At 35.4% G+C, this 17,178-nt stretch overlaps 1 protein-coding gene across 2 annotated transcripts in view; it reads left to right on the forward strand.

Moving 5' to 3' along the window:
• Positions 1-17,178, forward strand: part of LAMA2 (laminin subunit alpha 2) — a 491,338-nt gene that overhangs the window by 288,956 nt on the left and 185,204 nt on the right. For both annotated transcript variants that reach the window (XM_015557822.1, XM_015557823.1), the window contains exons 19-22: positions 3,478-3,689; positions 7,445-7,551; positions 12,959-13,139; positions 15,926-16,062. In XM_015557822.1, the coding sequence (XP_015413308.1) occupies positions 3,478-3,689; positions 7,445-7,551; positions 12,959-13,139; positions 15,926-16,062 (637 nt within the window). The remainder of the gene's footprint in view (positions 1-3,477; positions 3,690-7,444; positions 7,552-12,958; positions 13,140-15,925; positions 16,063-17,178) is intronic.

Consider the following 17,178-nt stretch of genomic DNA (forward strand, 5'->3'; position numbering starts at 1 on the left):
CCTTTCTCTGATTAATAAAATTTTTTGAGAGGCATTAGTAAAATTATACAAAAGAGGTTTGGATTTATCTGCCCATTTTAATTGTCCACATTGTTCTTGTTTGCTTTATCACTCTGAGCAATAGGCATTAGCTCAAGACAATTACTGGAACCATTTGACTACCATTACTGATATAGACTAAAAACTTACCATTTCATAACATTTTTAAGGAAACTTTAGGAGTGATACTAACTTTCCTTTATATTTTTGTTTCTTGAGAAAAGTTACTGTCCACTTGAAGATGTAGTCATCTTTGGATGCTTTCCACAGAAAGTTTGTTTTCCTCTGCATCCCTCTGGCACCTGGGACCTGGGCTTTCCTCCTCCGGCTGCTGGTAGGCACCTGGAACCTGGACTTCCCTACTCTGGGCTGCCCACAGGCTCCCGGGACCTGGGCTTCCCTACTCTGGGCTGCCCTCAGGCACCTGGGACCTGGGCTCCCCTACTCTGGGCTGCCCTCAGGCACCTGGGACCTGGGCTTCCCTACTCTGGGCTGCCCACAGGCACCCGGGACCTGGGCTGGTTTCCCTCCGGCCCCGGCTTTGTCAGGAAGGACGTACGGAATGACGTCCAGAAGACGACCAGTCTAATTTGCATATTACCCTTTTATTATAGATTATGTGATAGTGCACAGTAGATGTTTGAGGAAAGGCAGGAGGTGGGGAGAAGCAAGAGCTTGTCTAATTTGCTTAGGGAAATCAAAGCATTCTTTTCAGTTCATAGATAACGGAAACATATGCCACAATTTTAGCCAAAAGTTGACAAAATGATGGAGTAGGGTGGGATAACAATCTCACCAATGTTGCTTTCTTCTTCTTACTGTTATCTCTCTCCACTTCTGCCAGTCTCTCTATCTATCTCTATCTCTATCTCTGTCTCTATTACTATCTCTATCTCTGTCTCTATCTCTCATCTCATTTCTATCTCTATCTCTAATCTTCATCTCCATCTCCATCTCTGTCTCTATCTCATCTTTCTATCTTGGTCTCTCTTCCTCTATGTTGCTTCTAAGTCATTATATTACCTGCATGTGTTATCTGGAGTATCATTTATATTTAAAGTGTCTCATTCTAAAATACTGCAATTTGATTTGAAAAAGTTAGCAAATATGGAAGGGAACAGTGACTTTGTTATGTCAAGGTGTTCCTCTCTAGCAAGAAATCCAATAAGCTCTTTGTTTAAAAACATCCTCATTCTGTCTTGCATATGAAAATGAAAGGACTTCAGATTTTAAATTACAAGTAATGTTGGTAGGGTGAAATTCTGAGAATTTGGAAAGGTCCAATGGACTGTGATTTACACCAATTTTTACTAGATGAGTCCTAGTTGATCAGACTATACAGTACTGTTATTATTAATAAAAGTTATATGGTGAGCAGTATTGTTTTCACTGACCCTAGAATCACTTTTTGATTCTATTGAAACATTTTTATTAGTATCTAAGAATACTTTTCTATGTATAGAAACCCACATACATATCCATCAGTAATAAAACCTGAATGCACACTTTCAATAAAGTGACATATGGATTATCTATCATGTATAATCAGTAAGTTTTCTTATATGTTCTACAATAAAAAATTAAAGTTTGATGCTTCTTCAGTTATTCTAATTTTCTCATGAACTGAGGTGTATTTTTTTTTATTGTGGGAGAATTGTAGACTTATCTGTGTTGAAAAAAATTTCCAGATCTTGTTATAGAACACCATCTCTCCTGAGGGCAGTAAATCATTCTGAGGAAAGTGAGCTGAAAATAATGGGTTTTTGTTGACTGTGATAATGATCATTGTATATCGTTATTCTAGAGAAGCAAAGTCACTCTCTTAATGGTAAACAAAATGAGTTACATTTGGGCATGATCATAAGCTCTGACTATCAAGTAAGGCAAGAAGAATTGGGTTAAAATTCAAAAGGATTTTCCTATTATGTTTCTCAAATACCACCCTGAAGGGATTGTGGGGGAATGTTAAGCACTCAAACATTAGTTCACATTTTACAAAAAACAATTAATGAGCAATTATATTTGTTAGTGGCAATGTTTTTCCAAGCAATATTTATGCAATGACTTTCATAATTCATAAAATATTTTATGAATATAATTTTTAAAATTAACATCATTTTAAAAATTATGATAAAAAGTTAATTCTGCAAGACTATTATGGCATCTATATATGTTCTAGAAAACTTGGACTTAATTAATGACTTTGCACCATACTTGTGATGTTATTAAAGTATCCTCATATGATGTACTGGATTTAAACCATTTCTTCTTCGACTGGTAGGGAGCATTTCTCTACACAATAACTTACACATCTATGAATTGATGAGCATAATAGTAGTATACTATAGAAATTATATTCCCCCACATGGTTTTTGTTCCCCTTCAATTTTGAACTTTGTTGAAAAAGTCATTTTATGTTGCTAACACAGTGCAGATAACAGAGCTAGCCTGACTGTAATATTTCAGATACACTGTTTTGCTTCTCTTTTGGCAAGTGTGGCTTAATAGGAAGCATGAGCAAATGTAATTGAAAGAGAAGACAGAGCAGAATATAAATAGGTGCTTCTTATAAAGATGTATTTGTACATCTGTAGCATGAAGTAGCATTTTTAAATATAACATAGGGGGAAAGGATAATTTTGTACTATAATTTTTAAAATCTCTGCCATGCCACATAAATAAATAAACTTGTTTTACCAATAATATCTAAAACAGTGATTAGTCTTTTTTTAAAAAAAAAACTAGAGTTTGCTAATATGAGTTGTGGCACAGTTATGCATCGTCTTTCAGCATGTTAACATAGTATACAGGCATATGTACTTCTCAGTAAAGACTCTCCAATGAAAATCTGCCTCTGTTTGGATATGCGAACACATACAAACCTATTGCTAATGTAAAGATACCCATAGCTTCCATCCAAATAATAAAGAGAACCTTTTGAGTTATAATTTTCCATTTAATAAATTTTGGAATTCTCGCTACTGAATTTCCTTGTGAACCTGTTTTCTCATAACAAGCTCCTGCTTCAACAGAAACCAAAAAAAATGTGACCTTACATATTTGTACTGGATGCAACCAATTGGAGTAGATAGATATAATGTGTTGTACTACAAAGGCTTCCCAACATGGACGTAGATTCCTCTAAGAAATATGCCAGGAGCAGATTTCTTATTATGCTTTGGTCTCGTCTTTAGTGCCAGTAACAAGATTTATTTTTTCTTGCCGAAACCTAATTACTAGTGGGGCTGGCAGGATTTCATCTTGTATCTACACTACAGTTGTGGAAAAACACTTTTAATCATCTTGCATTTGAGAAAAGGAACACTTAAAAAGAAAATGTATCCTGAGAGAGGGAGAATGTGAAAAATATGTAAGTATTACCCTGATGGGTTTCACTAATCCCTCCCAAATACTCACTGATGAATTCTTTTGCCTTAGGTGTGCAGAAGGCTATTTTGGACAACCTTCTGTAGCTGGAGGATCATGTCAGCCATGCCAATGCAATGACAACCTTGACTTCTCCATCCCTGGCAGCTGTGACAGCTTGTCTGGCGCCTGTCTGATATGTAAGCCAGGTACAACAGGCCGGTACTGTGAGCTCTGTGCTGATGGATATTTTGGAGACGCAGTTGATGCAAGGAACTGTCAGCGTAAGTCTGAACTATTGATGCCCCTGACAGAATTGATGCATTGCACCTCAGAGTAGCTGATGAGTTCTTGAGTGAGACTGGAGAGTAGGAAATTATGTGTAATACATCTATGATAGATGTACAACCTATACACAGAGTCTGCATATCCTAAAATATTTTCTTACCAATAGAGTAAATCATTGGAAAATTAATGCATGTTGCAGTGCCATTGTTTTTCAAAAGTTGCACATCTTTCCGTTTACATGTGGAACAAATATTCTAAAATAATGTATGTCCATAGCAGAAAAGAAAATTTTGAAAAATAGGTTGGACCTATTTAGCCTTTATTGATTTATCTCAGATCTAATTATTTTCTTGAAATAAATTTACCTGTCCACATTATTGAATTAGTATCTATCAGTAGGTGTGAGTCTGTATTCCTTTCATATGTGAACTTTACATTCTTGCATTTCATCATAGTTGTTAAATTCTGCCAATATTTTTGCACACTGTCATTTGTAATTGTTAAATGATTAACCTTCAACTTAGGACTATTCATAGAATGCTATCTGTTATCCTTCCACAAAAGTAGCTATTGTAGGGCCTCATTCATAATGGTCAGTATATCCCTCCCTCATCTTTCCCTTCTTAGTTGTGTTATAGTGTGGCAGAGAATTTGCCATTGCTTTATATTAGTGCTACTATAAATGCACGGGAGATCTTGTGGAGAGTGAAATGGTATGTTAGTCCCTATTAGTCCTTGAGTGGTTTGCATTGCCATCATCAGCTTCATCTGTTGTCAGAATCCTCAAGCAGAACAAATATCAACCCAACAGTTTAATTCTGCCAGTTGCGTTATGTAAGAAGGGACTCTTCCAATCATTCAGTGGCTCCCAGGAACTGCGAAAATATAGAAACCACTGGAAATCTAGTCTGTTATTGTCTAGCCTGTAAACACCCATTTCAATAAGAGCGGTGTCTTTCTCCTCATAGATTGGTAAGGTGAGTGTTGGTTTTTTGTCACTTGAAAATGACCATTTGTTGAATCAAAACCAAATCACTCTGGGACAATGACATCTATTCGTTTCATCTGTCAATTAATGATTTTTAAAGCAGGTTTTCCAACAGCTCTGGAGGGCTTTTAAACACTGTGGGTTTATGGCATCTTTGCAAAATCTTCGGGAGCTTTTAAGAAATTCGTCCATTCAAACCCATCATCTAGGATCTGCACTTTCGAGCTGTGTGATCTTGGGCAAGACATCTCACCTCACTGAGACTCAGTTTCATCATTTACATAAAAGGTCACAATTTTCTGTGGGGACTAAAGGATCTGCCCCTTTACAGAAAGTATCCGTTGAACTGCCTGGGATCTGGCATGCTCACACATGGTAGCTCCTTCCGTATAGTCCTCTGGTGGTCGTGAGTTCTGTGGGATGTTCATTTTAGGGCTGTATTAATCATGTAATGACCTCTTTTTCTATTTTCCAATAAACCCCTCCAAAAATTTTGAGGAGATTCTCTCACTCATTTTATTGTGGTAAATCAGGGGTCGGTGGCGTAAAACCTTAAGAACACATACAAGAATATGGTATGAAAACATTTGTGAATCATCACCAATTTTTATATTACTTGCCATGAGCAATAGACATGATTAGGGTTTTTAATGCTTCTTGTCAAGTCATTAAGATTAAAACTACAAGAAACTAATTTATTATCTATTTTGGGGGGTAATTTTTCACAGATACAATAGCTTTTCTCTGCATAGGTGGTAAACCCTCAAGAGAATAAAATTCACAATAAAGCATTATTTATTTGCCTCTAAATATTTTCATGAAAAGTACACCACTACAAGGAAATATATTTTGCTTTTCAAATTTATCTATAGTGTTTGTGTCACACATTTCTTTAAAAAAAATGCCACTTAATTTTTTACACTGCTTTTGTTATTTTTAAGTTGACAATAATTATCATTAATTAAGAATGACATTAAGGTCATACATTTCATTTAAAAAATGCCACTTAAAAATTCTACATTGCTTTCATTATTTGCAGAATGACTTTAATTTATGGTAAATATAATCTTATACTCCCACTCTAAAAAAAAAAGTGGCTTCTAAATTCTTAATTATTTAAGATTTTAAAAACATTTTTGTACCATATGCACAAGAAACATGCATAAAGAAATTAAAAGTTTATACAATAATTCTAGTGTTCAAATGAAATGGAGAGCTAAAGAAAATAATTTTTCAGCCTTTTCTCATACCCCAAATATAGACTGTCCTTGGACCATGTCCCAAGGAAAGTGGCCGCAGATGGGGCTGGGCCCTCATCACCCCCTCAATTGCTATCAAGTTGGCAGACACTGAGGGCCAAACTACTGGAAGAGAAATCAAACATTTTTTAGAAAAGCAATAAAACTAAGTAGAATCTGGAGCCAGATGAACAGAATAATAACATACGCTGATGGAGTAGCTATTTATAATGTATTTATAAGCTGTGCTCAGATCAAGGTATCCAGAAACATGAAATATTGTATAAAACTTTACAGAACCATCTATGACTAATCTAAATTCCCATATCATCTCCCCCTTGTCTATTTTTTTTATGCTGGTATCAATGCAATTGCATATACCATTGAAAATATACTCATAGAGTACAGAGTGAGCCAATAATTACGGTTGCATTTGTGAAAAGACCATTTACTTTTTAGATTGATCTATGGCTCAGGATGATATCAGACAACTTCATAACATAGAAATGACAAATAATTACTTAAAACAAATATATTTTCTATCTTCGGAGATAATATGTAAGTTGTAAAGTAAAAGTTCTTGAAAATTGTAATGCTACATTCCTAGTACACGTGAAACAATGTTTTTATCTTACATCCTTTCTAATCTTAAAGGTATGTATGTGTATGTGTATATATATTTTATGTATACAAAATTTCCCCTCAAACTCGTGTTTTGAGCTTAACAAAAAACAGGCACATAGTAAATAATTATTAAATTTAAAAAAGCAATGTTGCTTGATTAATAGTGTCATTAATATTATACCATGGGTGCTATTAATTTTGATAATTTCTCAAAAAATATTTTAGCTCTATAGTTAATATGCATTACTTAAAATGGGGATTGCAGTATTTTAAATGTTACACCAATGCATCTATAAAGAAGTGAAAGAGCTGAAGAAGTGATAGAAATAACATTCATCTGGACTCAGGACTCAGCTATATCACCTACCAACCGTGGCCTTGTACGAGTAATGGCTTCTTTGAATTTCAAGGTCTTCATTCTCAACATTGGAATAATAATGATGACATTAATATTTCAATAGCACATGATGTGCCAGGTCCTGTGCCAGGCTTTATACAAATTGACCCTGCAGTTTGTGGAGTTGTAAGGATCCAATGACATAAAGCCGAACAGTTCATCTAGCACAGGGGTGGGGAACCTTTTTTCTGCCAAGGGCCATATGGATAGTTATAACATAATTCGTGGGCCAAACAAAATTATCAACTTAAAAATTGGCCTGCTATATTCGGTAACATTTAATTAACTCACCCCTAATGCCTTGGCATAGCCAAACCAAATGATTTTGTGGGCCTTACGTGGCCCTCAGACTGGACACCTCCCACCCCTGATCTAGCAAGTCAGAAAACATTCCATTCTAAAGTTAGTTGTCAGTATTGCTATCTTGGGGATATCATTATTCAATAAGCCTACAAAGACTATTAAAACGTTTTTCCCTGCGACTGATCTCTCTTTTCTTTACAGCTTGTCGCTGTCATGCCAATGGCTCCTTCTCTGAGGTTTGCCACAGGCAGACAGGACAGTGTGAATGCAGACCTAATGTGCAGGGCCGGCGGTGTGATGAATGCAAGGTAAGGAGTAGGAGCTTACTTCCTCCTTAAAAAGGCTCACTAGCTCTCGATGATACACATCTTAGTATATTAAAAGAAAGGTTCGGGATTATCTAATTCTACATGTGAAATTACTGGGATCACTGAAATGGTTCCTCAGAATAGAAAAAAATTTGCTGTACACTAGCGTTTGACCTTCCACTTGTATTTCCTTGGTTTTGTGTAATATTTACTACACTTCAGATGTTTCTGAATCAGATAATAGAAATTTACTCTCCAGTCTACGGAGACAAAAATATCTTTCCTTTGCCTTTACCTTGTTGGCAGAATAAAATGTATCAGACTCTTTGCTTTTAGCAAACTCCTTGTTCTAGTTCCATCATTTAGATGTCAGTTCCGATGAGCACTTTACTTAAATGTTTTCAGTAGAGAAGTGAATAGAGGTAGTTTTTAGATACGCCTTTGGCTAAAGTGAAACAATAATAAAAATCTCCTGCTCTCAGTTCTGAACCCATTGCCCCACCTTCAGTATGGCAAGACCTTGAGATCCCTCTGTGACAGCAGGTGAGTTTGCACCACCTCTCACATAAATATGCATTTTTGGTGCTAACAACTGTTAAATATAAGCAAGCACTTCTCAGATGTCATCAAACTGACCTTTCTGTAGGAAGCTTGAAAATGTCACCTGTTTCTATTTCCTGAATAATATTGTATGCCCTTACTGTTGTTTGTTTTTCTTTTTCTTTTGGCTTTTAAAGTCCAATATGTGGTGGGACCCTGAGAAACGATTCTGTGTGTTATGTGACTGCAATCCCATTGGCTCTCGGTCACCGCAGTGTGATATGACAGGAAAATGTGTCTGTAAATCAGGCTTCGTAGGGAAACAGTGCAACCTGGGCAGGCAGGTGCACCGACAGAAGGAACATCCACGAAGAATGCAACCGGTGCTGGGGTCTCCCCGGAGATGGGGGCCCAGCGGCTCCAGAGGCTGCCCTCGGGGAGCCTACTGGCCCGCGGCTCGGGTAATCGCAGCGGTGCTGCATGGCTCTGGCGTGGCATGTTGTGTTCCGTGTGCTGCGGCTGACAACCCCTGATGCCATTTTACCAGAAAATGGTTGCTAAGTGTGCAAGTTGCAAATGCAAAAACTGGACAATTCCTGATCGGTGCCTTGCCTGTTAAAAACAGCTATCTATGTTTCCAAAAGTATATTCAAGTTCATAGGTTAATAAAGTTTTGATTAACCATGGATGTGCAGAAAACAGAGAAAAATATATGTGTGGGAACCTTTCATCTTAGAAGTGGAAAGGTCCTTGGGTATCATTTGGAGCAAACTCCTTTCTATGAATGAACAAATAAAGGGAAATCTAGCAAAGAAAGGAACTTCCCAAGAAAATTCAGCTCGTTGACCTGCCAGTTTCAGCGTAATGAACGATTTGATTGCATGTCCACACCATAATTTTGCTCTAGGATACAACAAACACAAGAAACACATTGTAAATGCACAACATACACAAAGTATGGAAGCGTATTCTCTGTTACAAAAGATGGGACCCCTTCTCATAAGGCAAAACAAAAGAAATGTTGGGAGGAAGGATGGTGGGAAAGCGAGGCCTGCAGCCAATCTGCAGAGCAGCAGAGGACAACGGGGCTTGCCAGTGTAGAACCCGAGCCTGTGGGAGAGCTGAAGGTAGGGGATAGAAGAAAGTGAGAATGTACTAGAAAGTAAGGAAGCAAAGGGATGGCTCCTATTGACATTTTAAGAAAATGAGTTCTCATTTCAGACTGCCTCAGATCAAGTCTCAGCTTCACCACTTCCTAGCAATAAAAGTTCCTTAAATCTTCCATAATTTGGCTTCTTCATCTCTAGTAGGACCTACTTCAGGGTTTGAGTCTGTTTGGGTTTTCCAAGAGGCAAGCGCAGAGACTTACAGCAAACAGTCCCCATGAAGGATGACGGGGAGGGAGTAGAGTATGCAGGGAGCCTTCTGCTGCAGTGCAGGTCTGACCGTGTGGACGGAGAGAGGGAAGGAGAGAATGGGTAGAAAAGCCTCATTCGGTGCATTCTGCCCAAATCCCAAATTCTCGGCCAAGCCGATGGGAAATGCTGAAGCAAAATTTGCTCCTTAGGGGAATCCTGGTTTGCACAGAAAGGCCATCAGTTATTGACTAGAAGAAGCGAGACCTGCTGTGAGCCCCTCCTGTGGAAGCTGCAGCCTCATGGCAGGCTCTCTTGCAGGAAGCCCTGCTCAGACACCCCCATGCTTGTTTCAGGGGTGTCCTGAGAACAGCGCATAAAGGACGGACCCATACGGGGAATTCTTTGTAAATGTTAGATATTGTTAATACTATTGATATTAAATGAAAAAAACTCTTTAAAAGAGATCATGTTCTTAAATTTTTTTTTAAAAAAAATGCATGCATAAAGTAAAAGAAAGGAACACTAACTGATCAAGATGTCTCCAGTATGTAAACTTAGCAGAAATTCAACCCTCGTTCATGTCCTTTTCCTACAAATCTCACAGCACAGCTGTATAAAGCGGTGTCTGTTCTCTGTGGCAAGTATGTGTGAGCTAGGAGCACCACCGCTGAAGGCAGGCTGGCTAATTGGAATCCTGACTGCTCCACTGGTGAGCTGGTGACCTTGGGCAAATTTCTTGGCTTTTCTGTGCCTCGGTTTCCCTACCCTGTAAAAAGGTGATAATATTTATCTCACAAGATTATCTTGAAGATTAAATGAATTGCTATTTATAGAGGACTTTAGAACAGTGCTTAGCATACTGTAAGCACAATATATAAGTTCTAGTTGTTATTATTTTATCCCAAGTAAGAATAATTTATGGGAGCGCAACAAACTTCCCAGTGAAACTGACTGGCACTCTCTCCCACCTTGTTTCACCTCATTAATTTCCATTACTGACGAGGGATGTTTGCTCCTTAAATTTGTTTACATCAGGGGTTTTCCCTAGTCTCTGAAATACATTTTTGAACAGCAAACTTGTTAGCATTATATTACTCAAAGTTAGCAGTATTTATTTTGGTATAACTCAGCTTTTAAAATTGCATAATTTAAACACTAGAAAAATATGGTAGAGACATTTCTTCTTGTAAATTTCTTTACATGATCAACTTTGGAAATTTTTAATAATAACCAATATTTATAAGTTTATTTAATATTTTATTAATTTCCCATTAAATATATATGTATACATGTATATATATGTGCGTATATATATATATATATGTGTGTGTGTGTGTGAGTGTGTGTGTGTGTTTAAAGATAAGTATGCTAAGTAAAAAAATATTTAGGAAATAAAGGTGAATATAAAGTACTATCTTTACAATTCAGATTTCTAAGTAAATATTTAGAAAAGAAAAACAAATGCAAATATACGACTTCTATAATTCAGATATTTTTAAAAACTATTTTACTATATTATGTTTTAGTCTTTTTTATGTATGTATGTTTACATTTGTGTATATCTGAGTGGTAGGTATATCATTTTAGGTATGTAATTAGAATCACAGTGTATATATAATTTTGTATTCTGCTTTTTGAAATTTTACTTAATGCTATATACTAAGCATATTCATGTCATTAAAACTGCTTCAAAACAGGATTTTAATGACTGCATATCATTTTATAGCATGAATGTATCATAATTTAATTTATTCAAATTTTCTCTAACATTGAACATGAGGTGCTTCTACAGTTAATCACTATGATAAATAATATTGTAATGGGCATGCTTGTACTTTAACCCTTTTCCCAATTTCTAAGTATTTCTCTAGGTCAAGTATTGAGAATCTTACACTGAAGTGTTTTTTTGTTGTTGTTTTTTAAATATATTTTATTGATTTTTTACAGAGAGGAAGGGAGAGGGATAGTCAGAAACATCGACGAGAGAGAAACATCGACCAGCCGCCTCCTGCACATCTCCTACTGGGTATGTGCCCGCAACCCAGGTACATGCTCTTGACCGGAATCGAACCTGGGACCTTTCAGTCCGCAGGCTGACGCTCTATCCACTGAGCCAAACCGGTTTCGGCTACACTGAAGTGTTTTTATGAATAAAAATATTATATGTTTTAAGTTTTCTATAATTGAATTTCAATAGCATGTGCTAGGTCATTTTTAGAACTGATACACACTTCCTTCTTTAATCATGTAGTGAAGTCTGAATTAGAACTAGAAGTAAAAATAAAGTCAGCAGTAAATATAAATAAAATTATTTTTCAACCTATTTTATATTTTAAATACAAACCTATTCTTAGCTATAGTCATTTTGAAAGAATAATTTTAGTGTGATTTTATTTTCTAGGACTTATTTTTAATACTGTTAACAATAATGGCAAAAATATTTAATGCAGCTTACATTTCTCTTTGCGTGGCTCACTTTAAGTAGCAAGATTTATTTTTACCAAGAAGTAACTATTAAGTCTAATTTTCCAAAATGGGAATTATTTTTTACAAAGAAGCAATGACTAAGACCAATTTTCTAGGTTAAAATATCATAATAATGTGACATATTTTATATTTAAAAAGACAACCCTGACATGCTTTAAATAAGATATGTGCTTCTCATTTTTCTAGTAGGCGTAATTTTTAATCCATCAGCATTTTCTTACAGTCCCTCTAGATCTGTTGGCATGTATTTCAAAAAAGTCAGCCAAAGCTAGCAATGAAAACTTAACCATAGAAACTTACTTGTTATAAGTAGATAAGGGATGTGCATACTGATAACTCTCAGAGTATAAAAGTTTTTCTTCATTTACCTAATCTTTGATATCTGTTTTTATAAATCAATTTCTATGGTTAAGATGAAACCCAAGAACTAGATGTTTGTCAAATCAATTATTTTGTCAGTGTAGGCAAAACCTGAAAATTATATTTATAATGTGAGCCCTATAGTGGTGATTAGAAGTATTTATGGGTATATGAAATATGGTAGATAAAATATTCGAGGAAATAATTTATTTTAATTTTAGGCTGCGGGTAACAATATTTAAAGCATTATCAAGTTGAAGGAGTTCATAAGATCTGAAAGTAATCAGTGCAGATTATGAGGATTTAAGCAAATAACATTTTTAATTAAAATAAAAATACCAACCTTAGCTTATTTCCACAGTGCCGTTAGAGTCTTGGGAAGTACAGGGGAAAGCTAGGGAAAATATATCAGACTGGATAATAATGCCCTAATTCTGCCTTTATCTGGATGAAATTTCAAAGTAACTGAAATTTTATCTTTGGATATTACAAAATGTTTCCATTAGATTGAATGACAACTCAGTTGTCCTAACATCAGAGAAGAAACTTTCATACCCCTTTGGCCCCTTTTTCTCCTGCCTGATCTTTTAGTGCTGTGGATCTTGTTCTATAGTGAATGAATCGATTTAAATTTAACATTTCTCTTTCCTTTCCTATGCCAGCCCGAAACCTTTGGCCTACAGTCACCAAGAGGATGTGTTCCCTGCAACTGTAACTCCTTTGGGTCTAAATCATTCGACTGTGAGGAGAGCGGCCAATGCTGGTGCCAGCCTGGAGTGACAGGGAAGAAATGCGACCACTGTGCCCATGGCTATTTCAACTTCCAAGAAGGCGGGTGCACAGGTCTGTTAGTGAAGACTCAGCAGGGCACGTCCATTCTCTGGGTCTTGGCTCTGTAACAGTTTGTTCGTCAGGGTTTCCAGAAATTAAAGGACAACAAATATATGATATGAAATATCTAACCTAATAAGAAACATCTATTTATTTTAAATAAATTATCCAAAGAAATACACTGCAATTTGAAACATTGCCTTATGCAAAACCGTGCTTGTAAATACTCGATATAAATCCACAGCAGATCCCAATTCCACTGTGTCTCTCTCTCCCTGAGTGTGACCTCCATTCAGCCAGTCACTCAAAGGCTACTGCAGCTCGAAAGTTCAATTTTTCTGGTGCCAATGTTGTCTTAGTTTAAATTCTACCCCCAAGCTAATACAGCTCAACTTTTCCTTTTCCTGTTGAAAAATTGGTACAAGGATTAGGGGAGTTAATATATTTTTCTGCTACAAAAAAAAAATTATGTTTGCTTCTACTTTCAGGTGCCTTAAAAACTGTGATATTCCGAGAAAGAAACAGATTGGCTCTAGATATTCGTTAGTTCATGGGAAAGTGCAGGGGGGGGTTTTCTGACCATGATTTCCTCAGGCAGTATTCTCATATATCTAGCCACAGCCTTCTGACAAACATGATATAGAAAGTAGGAAATAGCACAAAATAATTGAAAGTAAAGACTTAACCTTAGCATTGATTTATGTGTCACTAATTTGGAATTAACCCTTATTCCAGCCAATTAACCTTTGCTTACTAAACTCACTGATTCAATATTGATGATATCTCTATATCCTCAGCATCATGATAAATACATGGTAAGATTTTAAGACTTTATTATGGACTACTGTAGTGAATTTATGTAAGAAGTGCCAGGAATGATATAGGAAATTATTTTAAAAACCAGTACCTTTTAGATATTCTTAAATACCTTTGATATACAGTTGTGATAGTAAATTAAACCATTATAAATTATTTTAAATGTTATCATTGTAGACCCTCTAAAAGTCTACGTGTGATCTCTAAGTCAATATCTGTATACACTAAAATACTAAAGCTACATTTTAAAATATACTCTGTTATTTAAATCTCACTATTTTTACTCACCAGGAGTTAATGAAATGGCACTATATATTCAAATATATCCACTACCAGAAATTACAAATGAGAGCAAGAACATTTTTAAAATTTTGAAATAGTGGTAACATTTTAGAACTGCAGACTTAGTAGCATTTAACCCAGAAAAACAAAACAGAGAACAAGCACAAAACAGGCAGGATAGCATATGTTTGAAAGCATGCTTTGCTCTAAAGAGCTTGGATTTGTTTATTGGCTGCACAAATAACAAGTTATGTGACTTAACCAAATGACCTGGTTTCTCTGTCCCTTTACAAAATTCATCTATTAAATAAAGAAAATAATAGTATATACCTTGCTGGGTTTTTGTAAGAATTAGTTGAATTAATGGTTATACGATATTTAGAGAAATTCCTGGCATACAAGGTCTATGTAAGTGTTTACTATTATTGTTATGAATGGTATTTCTGTATTAGTATGATTAATGTGGTAAACACTCTATTTTAACAAGAAAAAAAGTAGTTAATTACTCAAGTTTTCCTATTCAGTCAGTGTTATGATTCCATTGAAGAACTACTTAGAGAATTTCTATTTGTAGGTAATGATTTGAACCATCCCAAGACACTTTTTAGTACGTTAATTTAAACACAGTATGCACTATTTTTCTTCTTAATCAATGGTATATATAAACTAAATCCTTTGGCTGAAAATTAGCAGCAATATCAATAACAACAAAAACAATAGCTAACATTTATTTAGTGTTTACCCTATGCCAAGTATTGTGCTAAACATTTTTCACAGCTGGTATGAAATGCTGTGAGCAATGATAATTATGATTCCTTAAAATGTGAGCTTAATCAAATATCCCAAATGTATTTTGTTTAAAAGATTTAATCATAATATAACCAATTAAAAGGTTTATTATAATATTGGTCTTCTATTTTAATTCTAGTATTTGTTTTTTATTCTCTTGCTTTCTCCTCTTTAATATGAAGCAGTGAACCAAAGTATTATCAGTACCTAGGTAAACTATAGGTAATAAATGGCCTACAGTCCTTGTCTTGGATGGCTCTGAAGATATCAAATATTATTTTTACATTCTTTGAGATAGTGTATGGGTAGGGTTGAATTTGTACTCTTTATATATTATATCATAGCATGGAAAATTCAAAATCTGTTGAAAAGAAATAAGGCAGTTGGTAAATAAAACTAAATTACAGTTCTGTAATTTAACTATTTTTAAATATTTGCAAAACTGAAATGTCCTGATGTATGTTAGGATATACTGAATTTAGGAAGCCTATTATACTTACAGGTTTTAACTACAAATCAGAGTCATCAATAGGAAGGAATGTTAATCTATACAGTGTAGAAAATTAATTATGAACTTAATTATAGAAATGAAATTCAGACCTTTATAATACCTAGATATGAGGGAACAGAGTTAACATGGAGTCTGATACAGCAATTCTTTCTTTCCTTAAGCTTATTTGAAAAGTTTAAAATGCTTTATCTTTTGAAATTATTAAGTGAAAATTATAATATCTGTGTTGAACAACTCCTCTGTGAAGTACACTGTACTATGATATAAAAATGAATGAGTTAAGTTTTCACTTTTAAGAATCCTTAACCATAGTATGGAAAATAAAACAACACAAATCACAATATAAAATGAACATTTAGTATCAAATGTTTACTTTTTGTTTCCCCTTTCATCTGTGAAGCTTGCGACTGTTCTCATCTGGGTAATAATTGTGACCCAAAGACTGGTCGATGCATTTGCCCTCCCAATACCATTGGAGATCAGTGTTCTCAGTGTGTACCTAATACCTGGGGCCACAGCATTATCTCTGGTTGTAAGGTGAGTGAATTGATTTATTTCATCTGAAAATTTTTTTTAAAAGATTTGTTTATGTTGGTAGAATTCTATAGTTGGGCATTTCAAAATCCAATATTATATTGCAAAACAATGTAGAACTATCATTATGGAGTGATTGCAGCTATTGATCAGTATCTAACATTTTAGTTGTGGCAAAGATAATGAAGTAAGTACACATTTATGCAGCCTCGTCTATGATACCTACCAAAAAGTAAGGGGAAAGAACAAAAAAATCTGTAATAAAATGGAAACAGCTAGGGCCTAACACTTACACACAATGAAATATACCTGCAAAGTACAAGGAAATTGGGAACTAATTAAAGTAATTTGCCAAAAATATATATGAATTACCCTCAAATTATGACTAGGTTTCAGTTTCCAGAAAATAATTGAGAAGAGTCTGAAGAGTCATATTATCAACCTTTAGCCTAGAAGAATCCTAGGTTTTTTCCATGGCTGGACCTAAGAAAGTTTCACGACCAAACTTACATTGAGAGACATATATTCAGTATGAGGGTGGAAGGAACTCCAGTTTGTAGATTCATAGAGCTACATATTTGTAAACAAAACAAAAATTCCTCCAGAGTTCCAAAATTTTAGATGACAATGAACAATGCTATAAAATTCTATGACTGTTTGCATTTTCACTTTGAATCCAAGCATCTGCCCCATCCCTGGGCTCATGAATAAGCCATACGAAACTTATGAGGGCTCCATTCCAGCCACAAAATCCAATGATGTGTCCAAACTCTAATGAAATTCCTGAAATTGAAGCTGATACCTAATGTTTAGTATATAAATCAGGGTAAAATATAGACCAAGGTAATTTTTTTAAAAGTAGTTGTAGGGCCCTAGCCAGTTTGTCTCAGTGGATAGAGCATTGGCCTGCAGACTGAGGGTCCTAGGTTCAGTTCCAGTCAAGGGCACAAGCCTAGGTTGTGGGTTTGATCCCCAGTGGAGGACATGCAGGAGGCAGACAATGGATAATTCCCTTACATCATTGATGTTTCTATCTCTCTCTCCCTCTCCCTTCCTCTCTGAAATCAATAAAAATATATTATAAATAAATAAATAAATGTAGTTGTAGTTTGACACCAG

This window comes from Myotis davidii, unplaced genomic scaffold (assembly GCF_000327345.1).
Source record: "Myotis davidii unplaced genomic scaffold, ASM32734v1 scaffold147, whole genome shotgun sequence".
Classification (NCBI taxonomy): Eukaryota; Metazoa; Chordata; class Mammalia; order Chiroptera; family Vespertilionidae; genus Myotis; species Myotis davidii.